Source organism: Juglans microcarpa x Juglans regia, chromosome 8D, assembly GCF_004785595.1.
Source record: "Juglans microcarpa x Juglans regia isolate MS1-56 chromosome 8D, Jm3101_v1.0, whole genome shotgun sequence".
NCBI lineage: Eukaryota > Viridiplantae > Streptophyta > Magnoliopsida > Fagales > Juglandaceae > Juglans > Juglans microcarpa x Juglans regia.
In genome coordinates this window covers 4,728,200-4,751,232 of record NC_054608.1, presented here as the reverse complement: position 1 = coordinate 4,751,232, position 23,033 = coordinate 4,728,200, and the positions used below count along the sequence as shown (strand labels likewise).

At 36.5% G+C, this 23,033-nt stretch overlaps 2 protein-coding genes and 1 long non-coding RNA gene across 3 annotated transcripts; 2 read left to right on the top strand and 1 right to left on the bottom strand.

Moving 5' to 3' along the window:
- Positions 1-240: 240 nt before the first annotated feature.
- LOC121243381 (uncharacterized protein C6G9.01c) lies at positions 241-743 on the top strand. Its single transcript, XM_041141499.1, has one exon. The coding sequence runs from the start codon at positions 288-290 to the stop codon at positions 663-665; it is 378 nt and encodes a 125-aa protein (XP_040997433.1). The 5' UTR covers positions 241-287; the 3' UTR covers positions 666-743.
- Positions 744-3,319: 2,576 nt separating this feature from the next.
- Positions 3,320-4,422, bottom strand: LOC121243374. The gene is made up of 2 exons (XR_005936120.1): positions 4,281-4,422; positions 3,320-3,439 (listed from the first exon to the last, which is right to left on the bottom strand). It is a non-coding gene; the product is annotated as an uncharacterized LOC121243374 (long non-coding RNA).
- On the top strand, positions 3,861-5,561 carry LOC121243373. The gene is made up of 2 exons (XM_041141487.1): positions 3,861-3,961; positions 3,994-5,561. The coding sequence occupies exon 2, from the start codon at positions 4,024-4,026 to the stop codon at positions 5,134-5,136; it is 1,113 nt and encodes a 370-aa protein (XP_040997421.1). The 5' UTR covers positions 3,861-3,961; positions 3,994-4,023; the 3' UTR covers positions 5,137-5,561.
- Positions 5,562-23,033: the final 17,472 nt, after the last annotated feature.

The window sequence follows — 23,033 nt, the reverse complement described above, 5'->3', positions numbered from 1 at the left end:
CCACAATGAATTTGATAGATTATTAAGTATAAACTTTGTGTATATATATAGATATGTCTTAATAGCGTAAGGTCAAAGCAGTATGGCAGTACACACTGGTACCGAAATATTCTGTTCTAGTACCTAAAACTGGAACGTCCATTGGAATGGAATTCAAAAATTCTCCCTCTACTAACTATTTTCATAAACTGAACAGTGCAAACATTTACCTCTTAATGTTTTAATTTTTTTTTATAAGTCCTCTTAATGTTTTAATTCTTGCTAGGTCTACAATTTAGTTCCTTGAAATGCCAAAAAAGAGTTCTTTGAAGAAAGCTACTCAAGTGCCGCAAAATAATGTTGTGGAAGAAGAAAAACCCTCTTCAACTAAGATGAAGAAAAAGGCTCCTAGTGAGATTGATGAAATATTTGCCGGAAAAAAGAGGAAGAAATCTGAACCTGAGAAGTCCGGAAAGCCAAATGAAGAGGCAACGGGAAATTCTAAGATAAAGAAAAAGAATAAGGTTAAAATGTCTGCTGACGGTGGGTTTATGGATCCACCTTCTCGACCTAGAAAGAAGACAAATGATGGACTTGCTATCTACACAGAGGAGGAGTTGAATATCAGTAAGGCAGATGCTGGAGGTACCCCGCTTTGTCCTTTTGATTGTTCTTGTTGTTTTTGAGCCTACATGAAAAATGTTTTGGCTGATGTTACTTCTTTTGGTCCAGTGAAGCTTGAAAATTTTCCTGTAGTCTTGTAATTTTTGTTTTCATTTTCAGTTTTGCTGCCTTTTCTCACCTTCTTCTCTCTTTTTAACATTAATTTCATTTTCATATTGCTTCTAAAGATTTCGAGTCTCTATGGTCTGTGCATTTTTCCACACTTGGCATTCTCTTTACCCTAACTCTTGCATTTTCTTGTACTATGAATGGAACTTGCTGATTACTTCTTTATATCAGCGCCACCCTTTTTTTTTTTTTTTTTTTTACTGTCCCCCACCGCAGTGGTTCCTTTCAACGTCATAAATTTTCCCTTCCTACCTAAACCGTTGGGTATCTAAGGTCCTCTTTAACATCTTGGATGGGGATCCAGTCAATCGAACTGTTTGCAATCTGCTAGAATGATATTGGAACCCATTGGAGACCTGGGTAATTCCTTGTGACGGCAATCTTCACTATTACCTACCCTGAATTAAGGTCTGTGATCCACAAAGCCCGCAGTAAGCAGTATCGCCAAATATGATATTGAAATTGATACAATTATATATATATTTTTTAGAATTTTTGTACAACCATCTGTTAAAAGGTGATACTTTTATAAAAGAAACATCACTTTGCATGACAAACTGGTCTGACCTGACCTATATTGTTCAGGTCTGACCTGACCTATAAACCAGATGAACAGAAACAAATAAACCAGAAGATCCTTTAAATCTGGACTAAATACAGGAAAAGGATCCTTTAAAGATCTAACATTATTTTCAACACAACAGTATTTTCTTTACTCAGCAACATGTATATGTCTTGCACAGCAAAAGAGTTCATACTCAGCAATAGAATTTTTCTTTACTCAATGTCAGAATTAATTTTTTCCTTCGTTTTCTCATTGGCCAAACAATTAAAACCACAACAGGAACCCACTTCATTTTATTTACTCAACGTCAACATTCATTTTTTTCTTCGTTTCCTCATGAGCCAAACAACTAAAATCACAACAGATTCAGAAAAAAACCCACAAAATTCAGAAACTTGAAGACTAATTGAACCAAAAATACCAATAGAACTCTAAATCTTTTCTGTTCTACTTGAGTGACTAAAAAAAAAGAGAGAGAACCGAAACAGAGAGAGAGCTGAGAGACAGAGAGATAACTTTGAAACAAGGCAGTGGAACGGAGGCCTGGAAGCTCGAAGTCGAAGAACGGTGATGGCGACGGCGACATAGAACGGCAACGATGACTAGGGTTTCCGTAGTGGGGAGAAGACTTTTCGCCGTTCGCCGTTCTCCGTTCGCCTTTTGGTTTCGATGGGTTTCAGAAGAGATGACTGAAGAATTTTCAGTTTCGATGGGTTTCAGAAGAGAAGACTGTGAGGACTGAGGAGAAGAGAAGAGAAGACTGAGGAGAAGAGAGGACTTACGGTTTCGACGGGTTCAACGGGTTGATAGTTTAAAACCCATTATTAAACTTTGATTCGATGAACCCGTTTTTATTCGAGTGGACCAAGTCGGTTTTGACGGACTGATCGGGCCCAAGACCTTTTTTGCACAGCCCTAGGGAGGACAACAAAGTGCGGGGATAGTTGAAGTGAACCACGCTTCCCATTCAACAAAGTGAGTGCCAATTGTTTTAAATCCCATTTGGATAAAAATATTTTATCTTATCTCAATTTATTTTATAATTTTTTTAAATTTTCACACAAAATATAATAAACAATTCAATTTTTTCAAATATTAAAAAAATAATAATATTAAAAAAATAATATTCTAATAATATTTTATTCAACTTTCAACTTTTCTCTCAACTCATCTTATCTCAACTCACAATTCAAACGACACTTAGTAAAATTTTAAACCAGATATTTCTCATATGATTGTTCTAACATAATGTACTGTTTAAAAAAAAATTTTAGGTTTGCAACATTAAACACATGTTAACTGCCCAAAAAAAAAAAATATGCGTATTCAAGAACGGTACAAGATTTTCCTCTATATTTTCCTCAATAGGATTAGATCCCTATTCTAAAAAAACAGGAGAATCACCTGCTTAACACAACCAACATCTCTATCTATTAAGATCCAACTGTTAAAATTGTAGTACCTATACATTTTTTTTATCCATTGTAAACAGTTAAAATGCAAAACTTAAATCTTTAGTAATATAATTTTATAAAATATTTCTATTTAAAATGTAATTATAAAAAGAGTAGTGTCTCTATCATTTTTCTTATCTTAATAGCTTAAGATTTTTTTTTTATTATTATTGAATTAGTTCGGATCCCGCTCTCTCTTAGAGTTCTCTGTGCTTTCCTAGAATTCTCTCTGCTTTTCGTAAGTGCAAAACACTCTGCATCTCTTGGTAGATGCTAAGACTTCCATAAAACTCAAACTCTCCTCTCACAAACTTCTCACAAATCTCAACAATGGATATGGAGCAGCTAATACATAAAACTGAGGCCCTCGCCTGGGAAGGTTTAAATCTCACTCCAGAACCATCCAATGGTGATCCTGAGTTACCACTCATAGGAAGAATTGTTGCTACTCGCCCTCTGAACAGAATTTCCCTACATGCCTCTTTCAGAGCTACTTGGAGCTTTCTCAGTAAGTTCCACATTGAAGATCTTGAGGCAAATCTTTTTCTATTTACATTCCAAAATGCTAGGGACAAAAAGAGAATTCTGGATCAAATCCCTTGGAACTTCAAAGGGCATCTCCTCATTCTCAAAAACAGTCCTGCAGAATCTGCATGGAAATAAATTCGGCTCAATACATCACCTTTCCATTTTCAAATCCATGGACTCACCAGAAATCATATAACGGAGGAAAATGTTTCTAAAATAGGGAATGCCCTTGGAACTTATCTAGGAGTGGATGTGGATCCCCTATTTGGTTTAGCTTGTAAGAAATTTGTTAGAATTAAAGTATACATTGACATTACGAAGCCTCTGAAACAAGGACTCTGGGAACCAAGGGATTACAATTTCAACACTTGGGTCTCGTTTAAATACGAGCGCCTATCTGACTTCTGCTATGCTTGTGGTAGGATCGATCACTCCCAAACTTTCTGTAATTTTCTAAATTCCACCCCAGAACAGATGCCTTTTGGGCCTTGGCTACGTGCGAAATCTCCTATTTTTATGACGGTTAATCCTACACGCAGTGCTCAAGCAAGAGTCCCTAGACTCTCTATGGATTATTTTCCAAAAGAAGGGAGAGGCCAAGAAACCACTTACTCAGACACGGAAATGATGGAAAGCAGGGGCTTCGGTTCGTCTGCACTCTTTCTACCAATGTACCCTCCGAATGAAAAAAGGGTAGAACCTCAAATGGAAAAATCATATGGGAAAGGAAAAGCAATTATAGAAGAGGAAAGTCTCTCCGTAAGAGGAAATGATTATGTTAGAGGAGAGTTGGAAACTAATTGGTTTCTTCATCAAGAAAATCCAAAAATTTTCAATTCCCAGAATCAACCGATCAGGGTGAACTCGCCATATGAACTTTTTTCAAGCCCAATCCCACCGATACAATCAGATGCAAGCAGTGGTTCAAGAAGTTCAAGAAATCCAAGAAATGAAACCCTCACCTTTATAGAATCGGACAGGCAGAGGAAAGCAGACCCATTATCGGCATCTCCACCGATTCTTTCAGCCCATGGTAGCGGCGACTCAGTGAGTACCAAACCCACGGTTTGGATGGTGGGGATGAACCCTTCTACTATAGAATACAGTAAAACCTTCATAGAAATTAATGGCCCTCCACCAACTAGAAAATCCACATTTAATCCGAGAGTTAATTTCCCTCCTCCGAATATCTCCCCATCAATCACTCAGGATTCTCAAGCCTCTCAATCAATCGATCCACAACATCACCACATGGACGAACTGGAATCAAAGAGATTCACTCTCCCAGTAACTGAAGATTGGGTTTCTCGTTGGCTTAAGACAAGTGCCGATCTTCTTGTGCAAACTAATAGATCGGATCCTTCGTTGGCTAATACTTTTGACTCACAGAAGGTACAGCAGGCACTCCTTGTCGCAACTGGGCCTGAAGCTCACGTAAAATCTACAAGCACTCAAAGCCCAAGTAAACATCAGTCGGGCACTCACTCGGAAGTTATGATCAGAAGCAGTATTTGGAAATTCGGCCAACCTTTTAATGCTCAAAGCCCGCTGGGTACTAAACCAAAGGATTTAAAATTTGTGCCTTCAATAACTTATCTCCCGGTTAAGCTGAGTGCACCACAAGTCGTCCCATACGACAAGTCTGCTCCAAAGAAGTCAGGGCCTACCACACGTCTTACGGTAAATAATAACACTTCTGCTCAGGATGGTTCCCTAGACCACGACCTTTCTCACTATACTTTAGGAGGCTCCATCACACTCCCTCCACCTTCTGAGTTGGAATCTCCTCTGAAAAGATCGGCTCCTCTAACTATCTAGGAAGCTAACTCATCAAGATCAAAAGTGCAGAAAACTTCTGAGGTAGAAAATTCACAGTTAGGGAACTCTTTGAAAGTCATTGGAGATGAGGAGAAAGAAGCGGCAATTATGTTACTATCTATTAAATCAAAGTCTTCAGGGAAAGCTAAAAAAACAAAGGAAGCTGTAAGATCCAAACCATATAGCAGAACTGCACCAAAGGCATATTTGTCTGGAAAAACCAAGAAAGCTGACGAGGCGGGCTCTACCATGCCTCCGAGCATTCCATGAAGTCTTTGGTATGGAATTGCAGGGGTTTAGCCCGCCCCAAAGCAATCAGAAGTTTAAGGGCTTTTATAAATAAGTTTAACCCGGATATTATCTTTTTGTCGGAAACCTTGGTGTCTAATGATAACACCCCTATTATTGTAAATAGACTAGGTTTCCACCATTTTGTATATGTCCCCACCTCGGGAAAGAAAGGAGGTCATTTGTTATTATGGCGACCAGGTGTGGATATTGAACCGGTCCATACTAATGATAATGCTATTTCTATTTTGGTTTATTCTGATCCTCCAAATAATCCTTGGCTAGTAACTTTTGTCTATGCCCCAGCACAATGGCAACAAAAAGCAAATTTCTGAACTCATATGGACTCAACTCACAACTCCTTTACTGGTCCCTGGCTCTGTATAGGCGATTTCAACGACTTATTAAACCAACAAGACAAGCATGGCGGTAGATCAGTATCCTCCTCCTCCATAGGCGGCCTAAAATGCTTAATGAACTCTCATGGGCTTATCGACATTGGTTTCTCGGGACCCACTTTCACATGGACAAATAATCGGATTGGAAGAGCGATGATAAGAGAACGGCTGGATCGTGGTATAGCAAATGCAAAATGGCGACTTCTCTTCCCAGACGCCACTATCCAACACATTGTTTCCTCAACTTCGGATCATAATCCTCTCATGCTCAATACTATGAAGATAAAGAAGAATTTTTCTCCTTTTAAATTCGAGGAATTCTAGATCCGAGAACCACTCAGCAATGTTATAATTCAAGAAGCATGGCGTCATCAAGTCCATGGGAATCCAGCCTTTATTCTATGCAGTAAAATCAAGGAAACAAAAAAGCTCTCAAACACTGGAATAAAACCCACTTTGGGAAGATTCAGACCAATATCCAGAACCTTGAGGAGGAGCTCAGTAGTCTACAAAGCAACCCATCAAATCCTTGGAGCTTACAGCGAGAGAAATTCCTTTATTCCAAGCTTCAAGAACAACTAAAAAATGAGGAAACTCTCTGGAGACAAAAGTCAAGAATCAACTGGCTCACCACAACAGATCTGAACACAAAGTTTTACCATTTGTCAATGACAATCTGTCGAAGAAGAAACGGAATTGACTCAATCAAACTGAGCCCAGGTAACTGGACAATGGATCAGGATGTTATTGAATCTACTTTCATATATTACTTTAAATCCATTTATACCTCCACAAATCCTACTTTTCCGGAGCACCTCGATAACCTATTTGAAAGACAGATCTCAGAGGATGAAAACCAATCCCTAATAGCTATGCCTTCGGAAACTAAGATTTATGGAGCACTCAAACAAATCCCAAACCATAAAGCTCCAGCTCCATATGGGATGACAGCTCTTTTTTACAAACATTACTGGCATATTATCAAAAGGGATGTGATCGTGACAGTTCAAAATTTTTTTAGAAGTGGGAAACTCCTAAAACAAATAAACCATACCCATATAGCGCTCATTCCAAAAATAGTAAGCCCAGTAGGCCCTCAACACTTCCGACCCATAAGCCTGACCAATGTCATTTATAAAGTCATCACAAAAATCCTTGCAAACAAGCTGAAAAAACCCCTTCCAGCTATAATCTCCCCTTTCCAAACAACCTTTGTTCCTAGTCGTAACATTAAGGAAAATTCCATAATTGCTCATGAGATGTTTCATCATCTAAAGCACCACAAAGGAAAAAAGGGTCAGATGGCTTTAAAGCTAAACATGAAAAAAAACTTTTGATTTCATCGAATGGAACTTCTTATTTGTTGTCATGAGAGTTTTGGGTTTCAACTCCATCTGGATAAATCTCATAAAGGAATGCATCTCGACGGCCTCTTACTCTATTCTCATCAATGGCTCTCCAAAAGGCTTCTTCAGAGCACAAAGGGAACTCCGGCAAGGTAACCCTATCTCACCTTTCCTGTTTATTCTGCAAAGACTAGAAGGCATCAAAATCAATAGGGATAGTCCCCGAATTTCTCACCTCCTTTTTGCAGATGATTTAATTATCTTTGCGAAATCAAAGGAAAAATCAATTCAAGCGGTCAATCATTCGTTAGAGAAATATCAAGCATGGTCAGGCCAACGAATAAATCAAAGCAAATCGTCTATCTTCATTACCCAAAATACCAGTCAAGCAACAAGAAGGAAAATCTCAGAGAATATGCCATACAAAGAGTCAACCTCAAAAATAAAATACTTGGGAATGCTAACAACTTTTGGTCGATCTAGGAAAGAGGACTACAAAGAAATGCTAGAGAAGATAAATAAAAGGCTGGATGGTTGGAAATAAAAAATGCTCTCTCAAGCTGGTAGAACTATGCTCATCAGAATCGTAGCAAGTGCCATCCCCACCTATCAAATGGCAACGCACATGCTTCCAAAATCAATCTGCAAGCAACTAGATGCTAGTTTCAAAAATTTTTGGTGGGGAAAATCAAAAGACCAAAAGCACAAGCTCTGCCTAAAATCATGGAAAACCATTTGCCAACCAAAAAAAGATGGAGGACTGGGATTGCGACTAATGGGAAACATGAATGTAGCTTTGCTATCGAAGACAGGATGGGAAATGAGCCAACCAAATAATGGCATCTGGCACAAACTATTAACCAAGAAATATCTTAAAGCTAGCGCTTTGAACTGGCAACCAAAAAGGTGACTGGCTTGAGTCTCTGGAAAGGCATCCTACAAACTAGATCATTGCTGAAAAAAGGTACATGTTTCAAAATTGCAAATGGTTTATCTGTAAGAGCTTGGCTAGACCCATGGATCCCAACACTGGGAAATTTCAAGCCATTCCCTCTAACCCATACAGCTTATCTCTCGACTACCCTTAAGGTCTCAAACCTTATTATCCAAAATGATAGATCTTGGAATATCCCAATGTTAACTTCTCTCTTCCAACAAGAAAGCATAAATGAGACTTTAAAAATTCCATTACCAAGCTCCTCACAAATTCCGGATTGCCCCATTTGGACCAAAACTCAAAATGGGAAATTCTCAATTAAATTCTCAAAATGGGAAATCCCATGGAGGAAAATATGAAATCTAAAAATCCATGACCGACATAAGCTCCTCCTATGGAAGATACTTTGGGATATTCTACCAACAAGAGAGCGCATTAAAAGATTTATCACAACCATTCCCTCCATAAACTGTCCACTTTGTGATGAAAAAGAAGAGACCCTCATTCACCTTTTCATTGAATGCCCTATAACAAGAATACTTTGGATTCAAAGTAGATGGCCTTTAAATCTCGCTACCCTCTCCATAAACTCAATGAAAGATTGGTTTCAATTCATCCTATACCCTAAGCAAAAGCTCGGTCTTAACACCCAGGAAGAACACCCTTTCAAAGTTTTTGCAGGTCTCATTCTAGACTTCATCTGGCGGCTCCGAAATGAACAAGTCCACAATCACAAGGATCTCTCTCTCCACAACTTATCTCAACAGCTTAATCTCTCTTATCAAGTAAATCTACAGGCTTGGAAAGAAAAGATCAACACTAAAGTGGCAAAAGAATGGGAAACCTCTCACAAACCAATTCTGTATATCCTTTGTTGCAGCAGTTAGAAACTCCTTCTCTTTGGCTTCAGCAGTGAGCAGAAACTCCAAGGGGGAAGTCATTGAAATCTAGACGGAAAAAAATGTCACCACAACCCCAGTGGTTGCAGAAGCACTAGCGGCAAAATTGGCTCTCAGAATGGTGGAACATCTCAACTATCCATCCATCTCTTTAGCTGGAGACTCTCAGTTGGTGATTTCTTCCATCTACAATGAGGAGCAGATCTGGCAAATAGCATCAATCACGGTCGACATTGCAAACTCTTTGAAACTTCCCGTTGGATGGAGCTTTAACAAAATAGATCGATCCCAAAATCGATTAGCGCATTCAGTTGCGCAATGGGCAACTACAAACTCTTTGTTTGGTAACATTCCGTTAGAAGTTATTCCTAGTACTATTTTGTATATTGATAGCGGAAAAGACCCTCCTTAGATGTCTATATTGCTCTTTATTAACATATGCAAGCTTGCTTGGGAAAAAAAAAAAAGCTTAAGAACTTTTTTTATAATTTATAACACAATTTGCAAGGTGTTTTTACTTGAGGATTGTATCCTAATAATGTTAACATGAATATAAACATTCAGCAAAAAAGTGAAAAAAGTGACCATGAATCTAAACTGTAAAATATGCAAGTAAAATATTACTCATCGACCTTTATTTTTTTTTCTAAAAAAAATTATTCAATAAATTTACAACGTTTGCAAAGTGAGTTGAAAATGAAAACATAATGCATTACTGTACTTGCATAATAACATAATGCATTTCTATATTTGAATAAATTCAATTAAGTAAATGATCATCCTTAAAGAGAAATCGCATTATTGTGATACCTCGTATGATAAGATAAAGATAAATGGTGTATAAGATTCAACATTACTTGAGAAGAAAAATTTTTTATTCTTTATAAGGTTCTAATGAGACTCCAATTGTATTATTAATTAATCATTTTAAAATATAGACCATGTAATTTCAATCTTCTATTGAGGCATTAAATACCATTTTTTAAATTGCTCCTTTTTTTTTAATGTTATCTCACTGATATATAAATGTAGGGCTGTTAAAAAAAAGGGCATGACCGATCCGGACCGCAAACCCTACCAGTTTTGAGGTGTAAAAAGGGAACCGGTTATAACCGATACTCGTTTGCTTTTTAACCGGGTAATACCCAATACCCGTTTTTAGCCAAAAACAGCATCCGAAGGGACACACTCTCTCGATCCTCGCAGATCTCACTCTCTCCCAATCCCTCAAAGCCAGTGTTGAATTCAGATCAATTCACGTAATGGTCTTCCCATTTACCCTCGCATGGAGGGTAGCTGCTCTCTCTCCCCAATAGCGGCCTCCTCTTCCTCTTTCACAGCAACCGAACCTCACAGGACTAGCTCATAAAGGCTGATATCGCCCTACCAACCAACTTAATCGTAGGTAAATCTTTGTTTCTTTCACTAGCTCCAATCCTTTTCACCAATCGGACTCTAGTCTATAATTCACAAGTGAGGTCCTTGCTCAATGAGCATTTCTTGTTCGGCTCAACCCATTTTATGCATCTGGGCCTTTTCGTTTTTAATTGATATCTCGAAATTTGATTGTACAAACCTTTTGGATCTGTATATACTAAGATTTCTCGATCTTTTGGTAAGCTTCTTCAGTTTGTTGGGTACTGTAGAGTTCCAAAGATAATGGATATTTATCTATTTAGTCATTTCTTGAGAGTTATGCGATAGCAGCTTTGATGGTGGTAAGGTTGATAATGGGTTTCGAATAATGGAGGTACCGTTGAAAAGAGCATAGAGATATTCAGATTTCATATTTTGAAAGAAAAACCGAGAACTAATGTGGATGAAACTGAGCACCAATGGGTTTTCTTTGATAATGTCAAGATTGATGCCAGGAGGGTTCTTGATGTTCTCGAGCAAGATGGCCCATGGTTTGATACAAAATTGACTCTAGACGAATTGTATATAAGGCTTTCGAGGCTTCTCAGCAAGGGAAGTTCTATTGGGAATTTTGCAAAATGTACATCATATTTGTTCCTGCTTTGATTGCTGTAAACTAAAAAACATAAATAAATATATTAAATAATAATAATAATAATAATAGTAATAAAACGGGTCAGGTCAGAATATCCGTTTTCCATAAGTATTTCTCAGATTGGGTATTCGGTTAACGGCTAAATGGAATAGATCGCTTTCGGGTCGGGTCGGAAATGGCCACTTACAGGTCAGGTCGGAGAACAGCCCTATATAAATGGGTTCGGAGATCCTATTATTGAAGAAACGAGCACTGGAGAATCCAGAGAGGAAAAGATGACTGCTTGACCATGGAAGTGATGGAACCTTAATCTGATCATCATATCTTCAAATTGATCGAGGCTTAAACTTTTACAGGTTTTACAATTTTACCTTCCAACTTAGCAAAGTCTCTCCTCTATTTTTTTTTTTTTTTTGTTTTTTCTTAATGAAACCCCCAGGACCTCTGCATCCACCTTCACTTTGTCCCAACTGTCCGTCCTCTCTTTTCTCCAATCGCTCTATGAGATTCTTTAGAGCCTTCGAGGATGGGAAAGGAATGGACCGCTTCCCCCCTTTCCCGGTCCATTCCTTTCCCCCCATTAATGTCTTAGATTTTGTCATCACAGTCATAGTCATTACATCTTCTTCCCCTTTGCTCAGAAAGATGTTAATGGACGATGCAAAATAGACCCCAGTATTTTGCACTTTAGAACTGACACAAATCTCAGATTTTTCCCATTTTCCTGCCTCAAAGAGGTAAGCAGCATGTGAGGGCAGAACGCCTGGCCTCAAGATCTCCAGTCAGGCTGCAGTAACGTGCAACCTGCAATCAAAGACAAAAAGCAAGCTCAACAAATCTGTAATAGGGAAAACATCCATACAGAGTACTGCAAAACAGACACCATCTTACAACAACAAATTCAAGGTGAAGGTCAAATTATAAACCAATAATGTCAAGTATAAAGCACCTAAGATCTAATTTATGCTTAATAGATACTACTAAGGAAATAGATGAAATTTGTAAAGCTCTTTTTTTCCCTACAATTAAAGAAGCGTGTTAATTAATCTTTACAAAATTGAAAGGCCGTTCTTAAAATTCGTTCAGATGAGTTTTGAAAAATGATATGGGTTTGGCAACAAACCCAACGAAAACGTATCGAACTCATCTAGGAATCTAGACCATGACATTGTTAACAATTTAGCTGCTTTAAATTTGCAGGAAACCACAAAGTAATGGCTCCCTACCATCGTGACAAGTAGCTCTTTCTAGGCACCATGCAAAAGGTGGATTGTTATGAGATTGACTAACAAACACCCGTGTCTGACTGAGTGCCATTAGCTACAAAACTAAACAAAGACCAAATAACTGACCCTTGTGAACCCAAAAACAGCCAACTCGAGTAAACGAAACAAAGCTAGCAAAAACTGAAACATATATATATGTACACACGCTGATGTTTTATATAATGTGACCAGAGTATTGTGTCATGAAACAACGATGAGTTTCAAGGATCTTCCTCCGGTAAAGTTCATTTGGGCTCCAAGCGGCAGACAGGTCACCACCAATGGGTCCCCGCTGTTGACTCGAAAAATGGAGCCCGCCTTAAAATCTCATTCATCTCTCATCGCACATCATCTTTACCATGATCAGATCTCATAATACATCAATTAAACAAACCTTCCGTCATCTTAAAAATGGTCAGCCACATAACAAGGAAACCAAACCAAACAACATTTTTGCAAATCCAAGACATTAACACAACACAGAAAAGTGGCTCAAGAACATATTCGACAGATTTGAGGAAAAGATTTTCAAGCACCTGTTTTGCTACGAGTGTTAGCCAATATCTACTAAACATTGCAATTGTTCTGAACCGTTCCAGCAGAGTATTAAGACGATCATATTGCCCGCAAGGCGTTTGAAGCACGAGAACAAGAAAGAGGAGAGGGTATTCTCGAGCGTATCCTCGAGCGAGGGATGCAGAACAGATGCCTGCTGCGGAAGTGCGGAGGCTAAAATGCACTGATTTATAGTGGTTCTCAGAAACCCTAGTGCAAGGAGAGCGGAATTACTAAAACGGACAGACAGGAGCTCAAGTAATGTTGTTAGTCATATGTAAATGAATCCAGCCCACTACCAAGCCGAAAAGGCTGTTAAATGCGACTGGTCTGGGCCTTTAGTTCAAGAGTTGTGCAAACATGCCGTCTAGGAGTGAAAAACCGGCCTATCGGTTCGGTTTTGAACAAATACCGAAACCGACCGATAGGATTATTTGGTGGGACAAATCTGTTGAAACCGACCGTGTAAGGAGGGGAAAACTGGCCGGTTCAGTTACCGGCCAGTTCATGGTCTGTTTAACGGTTTGGGGCACACTTTTTAGGTCGGTTTGGGCCATTTTAAAACCAAATTCAACATTTTTTGGGGCTCAATTTATTATTCAAGATCATCTACATTTTGAACTTTTTTTGCAGAATTTTTAAAATTAATTTTATATATTCAATTTCTTTTTAATTTTAATGTCATGTATATACTATTAGCAACTAATAACTGCTACATATATAATACTTATACTTTATAGTAGGGGTGATCTCGGTCCGGTCCGGTCCGGTCCGGTCTTGGGTGATATTGTGGACCGGACCGGACCTATTCGGTCTAAGAATTCTCCACCTTGGACCAGACCGAGTCACATATAGGACTGATTCGGTCCGGTCCATTTCGGTCCGGTCCGGTCCAGTCGGTCTGGACATGCCTAAGATGGGTCTTTCAACCCATTTAAATCTGATTTTTTGCCCAATTTCAATTATTTTCGGCCCATTTCAAATTTTGTACATTTTTTAGCTAAAACTACTAAAAAAACTTGATCTTGGAAAATACAATGATAAAAAAAAAACTAATCTATATAAAAAACAAAAAAAAAAAAAAAACCAAAAAAAAAAATAATACAAAAGTTATTACAAATTACAAATTATAATCCAAAACTTAACAACTTAAGTACTTAACAAATAACGGGTAATTTACAGAGCTTTGAAAGACTAAAATATTATAACAAAGTTGAAAGTTCGCATCAATGAAAATTTCTAGTAATCTTCAACTCAGGACTAGCCCATATTTCTGTCTGAAATTAAGACACTACAGTATATCAAGTAGGGCTGTGACAAAAAAAGAAAAAAAAAGTATCACGTAGGGACCAAATGAAGATCAGGACATAATTTCAGAGCCTAGCTTACCAATAATCTTCTCACCTCTTTAGTCTTTAATCATCATTGGGTGTAGGGCCAGTAGGCATTGGATTTGACCCCTCCACAGAATCAGCAAAGTTCGAATCTCCAACAAGTTCTATCCATAAAAATTTAAAACAAAACAAATTAAATATAGTTACATAACATAGAAGATAAAACAAAATAAACCACAAAAGATATCAAAGATAATTTTATTACATACCCATATCCAACTGCTTCTCAAATTCCTCCACTTCATTCGTTAAAGTCCTAAGGCTTATTGGAGTAAATGAAGAACGAAGCCAGTTTTGTGCACATATGAGACCCTCAACACTCATTGGATTTAAACTACTTTGGAAACGGTCAAGTACACGACCCGCAGTGCTAAATGTAGATTCAGAGGCCACAATAGATACCGGTATTGCAAGAACATCGCGTGACCTTTGAAAGTACACGATATCTAACTGAATTCACATTCCACCAAATTAGAAGGTCAAAACTATCATCTTTATCCTCACATCTTTCAGCTAGATATTTATCAACCTCTGACTTACTTTCCAAACTATCTTCTGACTACAACTGTTGCTTAAATTCAGTCATCATTTTTGCCTTTCTACTAGCCACCTTGTCAGCTGAAGGAACTACATATTCATGTTAGGAACTTGTGCGCTGAGAAGAATGCCCTTCTTCATTTTCCATGTATGTCTCATATATGCGGATAAATGCAATTTTCACCTTCCAACTGAAATCAATTTCTTTTGCATGATCATGTGCATACATTTTTCTCAACCCAAAATCAAGATATCGCATCTTGTAGCGAGGATCAAGAAGAACACCAACATAGAGCAACATATTCTGATTTTCCAAGTTCTCTTAATACTTGTCAAACTTTCTCTTCATATTTGTGACCATTAATCCCACCACGAGGTTTCGTTCTTCATACTCAATGTTAATGGCATCTTTAATAATAACCAATTCTGGGAAAAAAACATTACAACTTACATATTCACCTCCCGAGAATTTTAAAGTTGTATCATGAAATAATGCAAAAAACCTCACAAACAACTATACTTTCGCCCAATCGGATGCATTGGGAGGCCCTAACTTCTTTGACTTTCTCATATTCACTACATGGTCTACATTTTCATCATCGACATCGTCGTCATCATCATCTCTACTACTACTAAGGAAGCATGGATCTTCTTCCTCCAACCGATCAAAAGCTCTTTTAAATTTTGAAACCCTCTCCAACATAAGATAGGTGGAGTTCCACCTAGTCGGTACATCTAGGCAAACTTGACTTTTAGATTGAATATCTTCCAACCCCACAAATTTATGAAATGTAATCCACCTTTGAGAGGAGGATTTAACGTACTTCACAACACCCCCACCTTCGTAATAGACTCATCATATTCTTTTAACCCCTCACGAACGATTAAGTTCAAAATGTGGGCACAACATCGAACATGTAAGAATTTATGTTCCAAGATCATCTCTCTCCTATACTTTGTTTTTTTTTTTCAAATAAGAAACAACCTCATTATTAGAACTTGCATTATCAAGTATGAGTGCAAGTAGTTTTGGTCGCCCCCAATCATGCAAACACATCTCTATGCCCTTACCAAGGGTATCACCCTTGTGATTTTCAACCAAACAAAAGGAAAGAATCCTCTTGTGTAACTTCCAGTCATCATCAATAAAATGTGCTGTGAGACACATATAGTTTAGGTTTTGCACGGATGTCCATGTATCCGTGGTGAGAGAAACACGCTGCCCTCGAAGAGCATTTCTCAACTTTTATTTTTCTTTTAAAAATAAATTAAAGCAATTCTTGGCAATTGTCATACGGGATGAAATCTCTACCCACTTAGGGCAAATCACAAGCATAAACTTCATGAAACCCTTCTCTTCAGCATGCCTAAAGGGCAACTCATCAAGAATAATCATATCTGCTAAGGCTTGTCGGCAAGCCTCAACACTAAATGCAATAGGCACAAGTCCCCCACTACCACTACCACTTCCTCCCTCCACCTTCAAACCTAGAGTCGTCTGAAATTTATCCGTCTTCTTAAATGGACATTTCTTATATTGGTACTCAATGTGATACTTCATGTTTTTCGTACCATTGGTCTTCGTATCACATGCATACGAAGCACTACAATAATTACATGCAGCCCTAGGTTTACTTGGATTACCTTTTGAAATTTTTGTAAAGTGATTCCAAACAAAAGACCTAACTCTATCTCTTTGTGACCCACCAACTGATTGATCACTTACATTGGATGGGGGTGAGGGTGGGGGTGGAGGCATGTTTGGTATTGACTCTTTCACATCATTTGTAGAAGACTCCATATATAAAAAGGAGTCAGGACAAACAAGACAAATGGACAAAAGAATTAGAAAATAAATATTAAAATATAGTGTTAAAGCCTTGTAAAAGAAAATAAGTATATTACATTATTATTATATATATGTGTATATATATATATATATATTTACAAGACTTTTTCCACCAAGAAAGGATGTTTTTTTTTTTCCAAATTAGTCCGACTCTCGAATTTTAAGTTTTTGGATTATTCGTGAGTATAGTACTACACCATAAACTATAGAATCATTTACAATATATAATTGCTTATCTAATTTAAACATTTGGACACGAATCCTAGCTAGATTAATTTAAAGGATCCCATAGTTATAAAATTAATTAATAAATTCGTAGATGGAATGAATGACACATTGAAAATTGCAAACTTCCATTGTGCTTCGAATAAAATACAACTAGTTCAAGTCTTCAACCAACAAAAACAGTAACCATGCAACAAAGTCACAAACCCCACTCCAACAAAGTCACAATATCAACCATAAAACAAGTCATAAAACCATATTCAACCAACCATAATGCTAGACATTACTTTTAAAAGTATTGTTGGTTGAAAACAATATTAGTTTGGTGCATGTAAAAGCATGCACACACACACACTCACATTCACAATAACACGTGCACTACCATGTTCAAACAAAAAATTAAGAAATCTCCATGTTCAACGTCAATTACCATGTTCAAACAAAAAATCAACAAATCTCCATCAAAATCAAAAAGTCTCTGTTTTTCTCCGTAACTATACAACCAAAATACACTGGGCCACATCACAATTCCAAAATACATCAGAAACGAGTAGGTTAGTAACCACTAACCACAAACTGAGTCACTGACAATTGGCGATAAAAACCAAAATCAACACTCAAGCAACACATTACATTTACATTATCAAAATTGAAAATAAAAACTAGAGAGAGAGAGAGAGAGAGAGAGAGAGAGAGAGTACCAAGATACGCGACGAAGGGAGGCTTCCGATGGGCTAGAGGAGGGGGGGATGCAACGGAGAGGGGCTAGGGTTTCCCACTTCACAAAATCGCTTTTCGGGAGAGAGGGGGGCGAACTGGGGAAGTGAGGGGGGACCAAAGATCCAAAACTGATGTTGAAACGGCGCCGTTTCAACAAATGGTTTATTAAAAAAAAAAAACTGAGTTGCGTGAAACGACGCCGTTTCATGCAACTCAGTTTCAAAATTCTCCCCCTCCTGGACTTAAACGGCGCCGTTTAGGTCTTGTTTTATACTAAACGACACCGTTTTGGCTTCTTAGGCCTTGGCTTCTTAGTTCTTAGTGTTTATTATTGTTTTATTCTTTTATACTAAATTTGCTTTATAGTATAAAGTTTATAATCTTATTATCTTATATACTAATTACTAGATAAATAAAAATAAATAAATAAAAACTCCACTAGATGTTAATACACATTACAAACAAAACCAAATTATCTTAAGCAAGTAAGTAACAAATAACAACTCTTCTTGGATAAAATTTCATAAATCTTCATTCTTCAAGATTCCAAATAGATTCCCAATGCAGTCTTCGACTCTTCAGTCATCAATAGTTGTGATGAATGATACTCCTAACTCTATATAGAAAAATATCAAATAATCAATATTAATAAATTAAGATAATGAAAAATAAATAAATTAAATTATAAAAATAATGAATATGAAAATTGAATGAGAAAAACACATTACTAGATTTTACTACAAAGCTCTAAACATTATCCATGGAGTCTCGAATATCAATTGGCGTTGACGGATGTCACTACCAATTCTGAGTACAAATAAGTTCGTTAACAGTTCTCGGAGCCAAGGAACTCTGAAAAGGATCAAGTACACGACCTCTCGTACTAAATGCTGACTCTAATGCAATCGTGGAAATAGACATGACTAACACGTCTCGTGCAATCTTTGCAAGTATATGATAGTTAGGCTCATTCACTTTCCACCAATTCTACAAGTCAAAAGATTGGTTGAATGCCTCACAACCATCTGATAAATACCAGTCTATCTCTGTTTTGGTAGCTGTAGATCCAGAGGCAGTCGATGCTAGCAACCACTCATACAAAAATTGTGACTCATGATTGTCTTCAGCATCATTTGGAAGTGCAGATGCCGGAGGGGGAACATGTTCTCTGCTAGTCGAGATAGAACCGAACGTAGCATTGTACTTAGCATACATGTCTGATAATAAATGTCTCACCCTTGACAACAAATCTTCAACCCAATTCTCATCATAAATTTTTTTTCAAGTGGAAAGTAAGAAGTCTCAATTTACTACGTGGATCAAGGACAACTGCAATCAACAACAACAAATTCATCCTATCCAATGAACCTCAATACTTATAAAATTTTATTCTCATGCTTATGGTCATGCTCATCAAACAAGTATTCTCACTCTCACTCAGCCTAACTAACTCTTTTTGGAGCATACAAATCTCCAAAAACCTTGTATTTGCCGTGATATGTAAAGACCCAGAAAATCAACAAGTGACATAATAAAACATCTTCAAAAATTTCACAAAAATTCGCACCAACTCCCACTCGTCAGCTCTAGGAGGCTTAATGTTTTCATCCTTAAAGTAAGAGAGAAAATTGTAGTCCTCACTCTCCATCCGCCTAAAAGCCTTCTCAAATTTCTCAGCAGCCTCCAACATTATGTAAGTTGAATTTCATCGGGTTTGCACATCAAGACACAACATTTTTTTACAATCAATTTTCTCATTTTCTGCACATCTCTTAAACTTGTCTAATCTTACAGGGGAGGAGCGCATATATCTAATCGCATTTCTAACCATTGTAATGGCATCATCACACTCCTTAAGACCCTCATTCATGGCAAGGTTCAGAATATGAGCACAACATCTTATGTGCATATACTTTCCCCCAACATATTCTCTGTAAAAAAATACCTCAAATATGAAATTGCAGTATCATTTGAGCTAGCATTATCAATAGCAACAATAAATATCTTATCAATACCCCAACGAAGGAGGCACAATTCAACATATATTCCAATAGTATCCCCTCGATGATTAGGGATTAAACAAAAATTAATGATTTTTTTTGTAATTTTCAATCACTATCAATGAAATGGGCAGTTACGCACATATAATTAAAATTTTGTACCGATGTCCACGTATCGGTAGTTAATGAAATCCCCATTCCCCTATATTTAAAGAACTTTTTAAGTTTGACATTTTCACATGCAATAGTTTCATACAATCTCTTGCAATCGTCACTCGACATGACACTTTAAATCTAGATTCAAGCAATCAAACCATCTTCTTAAATCTTTGTCTTTCAACAATTCTAAATGGTAATTTATCGAGGATTATCATCTCCGCAAGTGCCAACCTCACAGCCTCCTCACTATATTTGTGGGTTACAAGATTTCTTAACGAACTATCACTCTCTCCAAACGCCTCCGAGGATGCCTTACCTGCCAATGTTATTTGGTATTTATTCAAAGGCCCATGTTTATGAGGATTTTTGGGACATAAAGGTAGATGATTTTGTGTGGTTGAAGTTTTGTTCCTCTTCGAGTGGCAAACGTATATCTTGCTACAATAATTACACTTGGCCTTAGGATTATCTATAGAACAACCCTCAACTTTTGTAAAATGGTCCCAAACAATTGACGGATCATTTCCCTTCCGTTTCTTAAGAAGTGGACAATTACTGCTATTAGGGGCACTTGAGGCCTGGGGTTTTGGTATTTGGGAGTTTGAATCAAGATCAATTGGACTTGAGAAGAATCCATCTAACATGTAAAATAAAGAAAGAACAAAAAAATCAACACAATTGTCAATTACACAGCAGTTAGTTTGCAACGTGGCAAACATCACAAATCTAAGATTCTAATCTATATTTTAGATCGCTCATAAACCTCACAAATTAATTTAAGAATCAAAATAAATTTATAACAAAATTGTCAATCAACACAAGTTAATAATTTGAAATTTCTATTAATTAGATTTGTATCCCCTCTATTGAGTTACTGAGTCTTATAAATTAAAAACCTAATTGTACAAATTATCAAAATTTATCAAAATCAAAAAACTTGTGTTTGAGTCTTATGAACATTTATCAAATTAAAAACCTAATTGTACAAAATCACTAGTCCAAATTCTCATCAACATGGTGTTCAATGTTCATCACCGATTCACCATCCCAAACTAGAAATCCCAATCCCTAACCCTAGACCCAAATACCACAACGGCACAACCACTTATCAAAAAATAAATTACAATAAAATTAGACTCATTAGTCGACAGTCATCACTAAAATTAAAACACAATCTCAGAATCAGAGTATTCAAATTTCAAAATCATACCTAAATAAACGTGGAGTGGTGGAGGCTGCGCCGTTTGCCGGAAGAACGTGGAGCAGTGGAGGCTACATTGCTGCCGTTGGAGAGCTGCGGAAGGTTGAAGCTGGAGAGCTCGGAGCCTGGACGGCGTGGAGTCGTGGACGCTGGAGTGTTTGTGAAGTAGTGTTGAGGGCTCGAATGAGAAGAGAAGAAGATGGGAGAGGATTTGAATAAGCCCTAGTAGAAATGACGTCGTTTGGCTTATGTCAAATGACGCTGTTCTCTTTATTTTTTTCTAAACTAAAGAAGCAGAATGACGCCGTTTTACTTATTTAAGTGAAACGACGTCGTTTAATAATGATATATATATATTAAAAAAAAAGCTACTGACGTCGACCAGTTTATCAGGTTTTGGCTGGTTTAAATCGGGATCGAACCTACCGACGCCGGTTTTGTTAATTTACCATCGATGGCCGACCGGTTCCTTGTTGGTTTCGGCCAGTTCTAAGCTCCGGCGGCCAGTCTGAGTCGGTCCCGATCGGTTGGCAAGTTTTTTGTACAGCACTAGTGCCGTCCAGCTTTGACTCTTGGGTGTGCCCACTAGTACAAAGTTGCTATTTTATTTTTATTTTTTTTATATATCTTTTTAATATATTTAAATATACTAATACACTAAAAACATTTTCTTAATTATTAAGTAAAAATATAATAAATATATGAGCAATAAAAAATGATGGTAAACTCAAGACATATTAGCATTTTCCTTAGCACTATGGGAACAGAACCCAATCCCCACGCCCCCACTTGTTTGGTGAAAATGAAATGTGAAACGTGTACAACTGAGAAAATGGAAGAAAATGTAGTAGGTAAAGAAAGACAGTTGTGGGGTTGTTAGCCCGCTCTTATACACTTGGCTATGCGCAATCCCTCCAATGTCAGTTGTGTAGCTGGTAGGCTTGTTAGAGAAGTTGTGATTCTTGATTATGAGTTTATAACTTTATAGACGTGGATGTTGTTGTACCTTGTAAAATAATATGAATGCAATTTTGTTTTTAAAAATTTTATTTCTACATCTACAAAAGTATTATATAAAATAATCTTATAAATTGATATGATTTTATCTGATTTATTAAATCTATTTTACAAGAAAATTAATTTTACAATCTGACGAACTATATCAAGCCATATCAATTTGTTAGAGTATTTTTATATAATTTGTTTGTAATTAGAGTATTTCCCTATTTAGAAAGATAAGAAAGAAAGACATAATTTAAAATATTCAAAAATATGAATTTTGATATTGATATTTGTATATGAGTAATGTTGATAAAGTAATTATATAAACTCCAAATTAAACTATCTAAAATTTTAAATAAATCATATATTCTGTGATAAAATCATTTATGATATCGGCTATAATTTTATTTTTTTATTAATTTGTGAATACAATATACTTTTTTAGTGTTGTAGTTTGATAATAATCAAGTAATTAATATTAGTCACGATCCCATGGAAAATGTATAAAATTCATAATTATATTTATTTCGAAAAAAAAAATCATAAATAGAAAAACAAAATAAGCTTTAATATTTATTAAATAGAGGAATACTTGGTTTACTAAGAGATTTTATAAAAATAAGTTCATAAGTTAATATGGCCTAGCATAGTACGTTGGATTGTAACGTAGATTTGAAATGATATATGAAAAGTTTTTATTTACAAACCTATGTAGAGGATACACTTTTCACATAATTGGTTTGGCATGATTTGATTTGTAAGATAAATTTAAAAATAAAATCACTTATAAAAGAAATATTATTATTTAAGCAGTATAGATGATATGTCCACTACACTACCTTGTAAATAGAAGAATAAGTCATATTAAATTATGCTAATTTTAAATTAAATTTTTTTTTTAATTTTATAAAATTTCTTTCATGAACTTAGACTACGTTTAGATGTTGAACTAAGTTAAGTTGAATTGATAAAATATTATTAGAATATTATTTTTATTATTATTATTATTTTAAGATTTAAAAAAATTATAATGATAAATTGAGATGAGTTAAAATAATTTTAAGTTCCAAACATACCCTTAGTCTACCTAATAGTTAACTAGGGTGGCTCT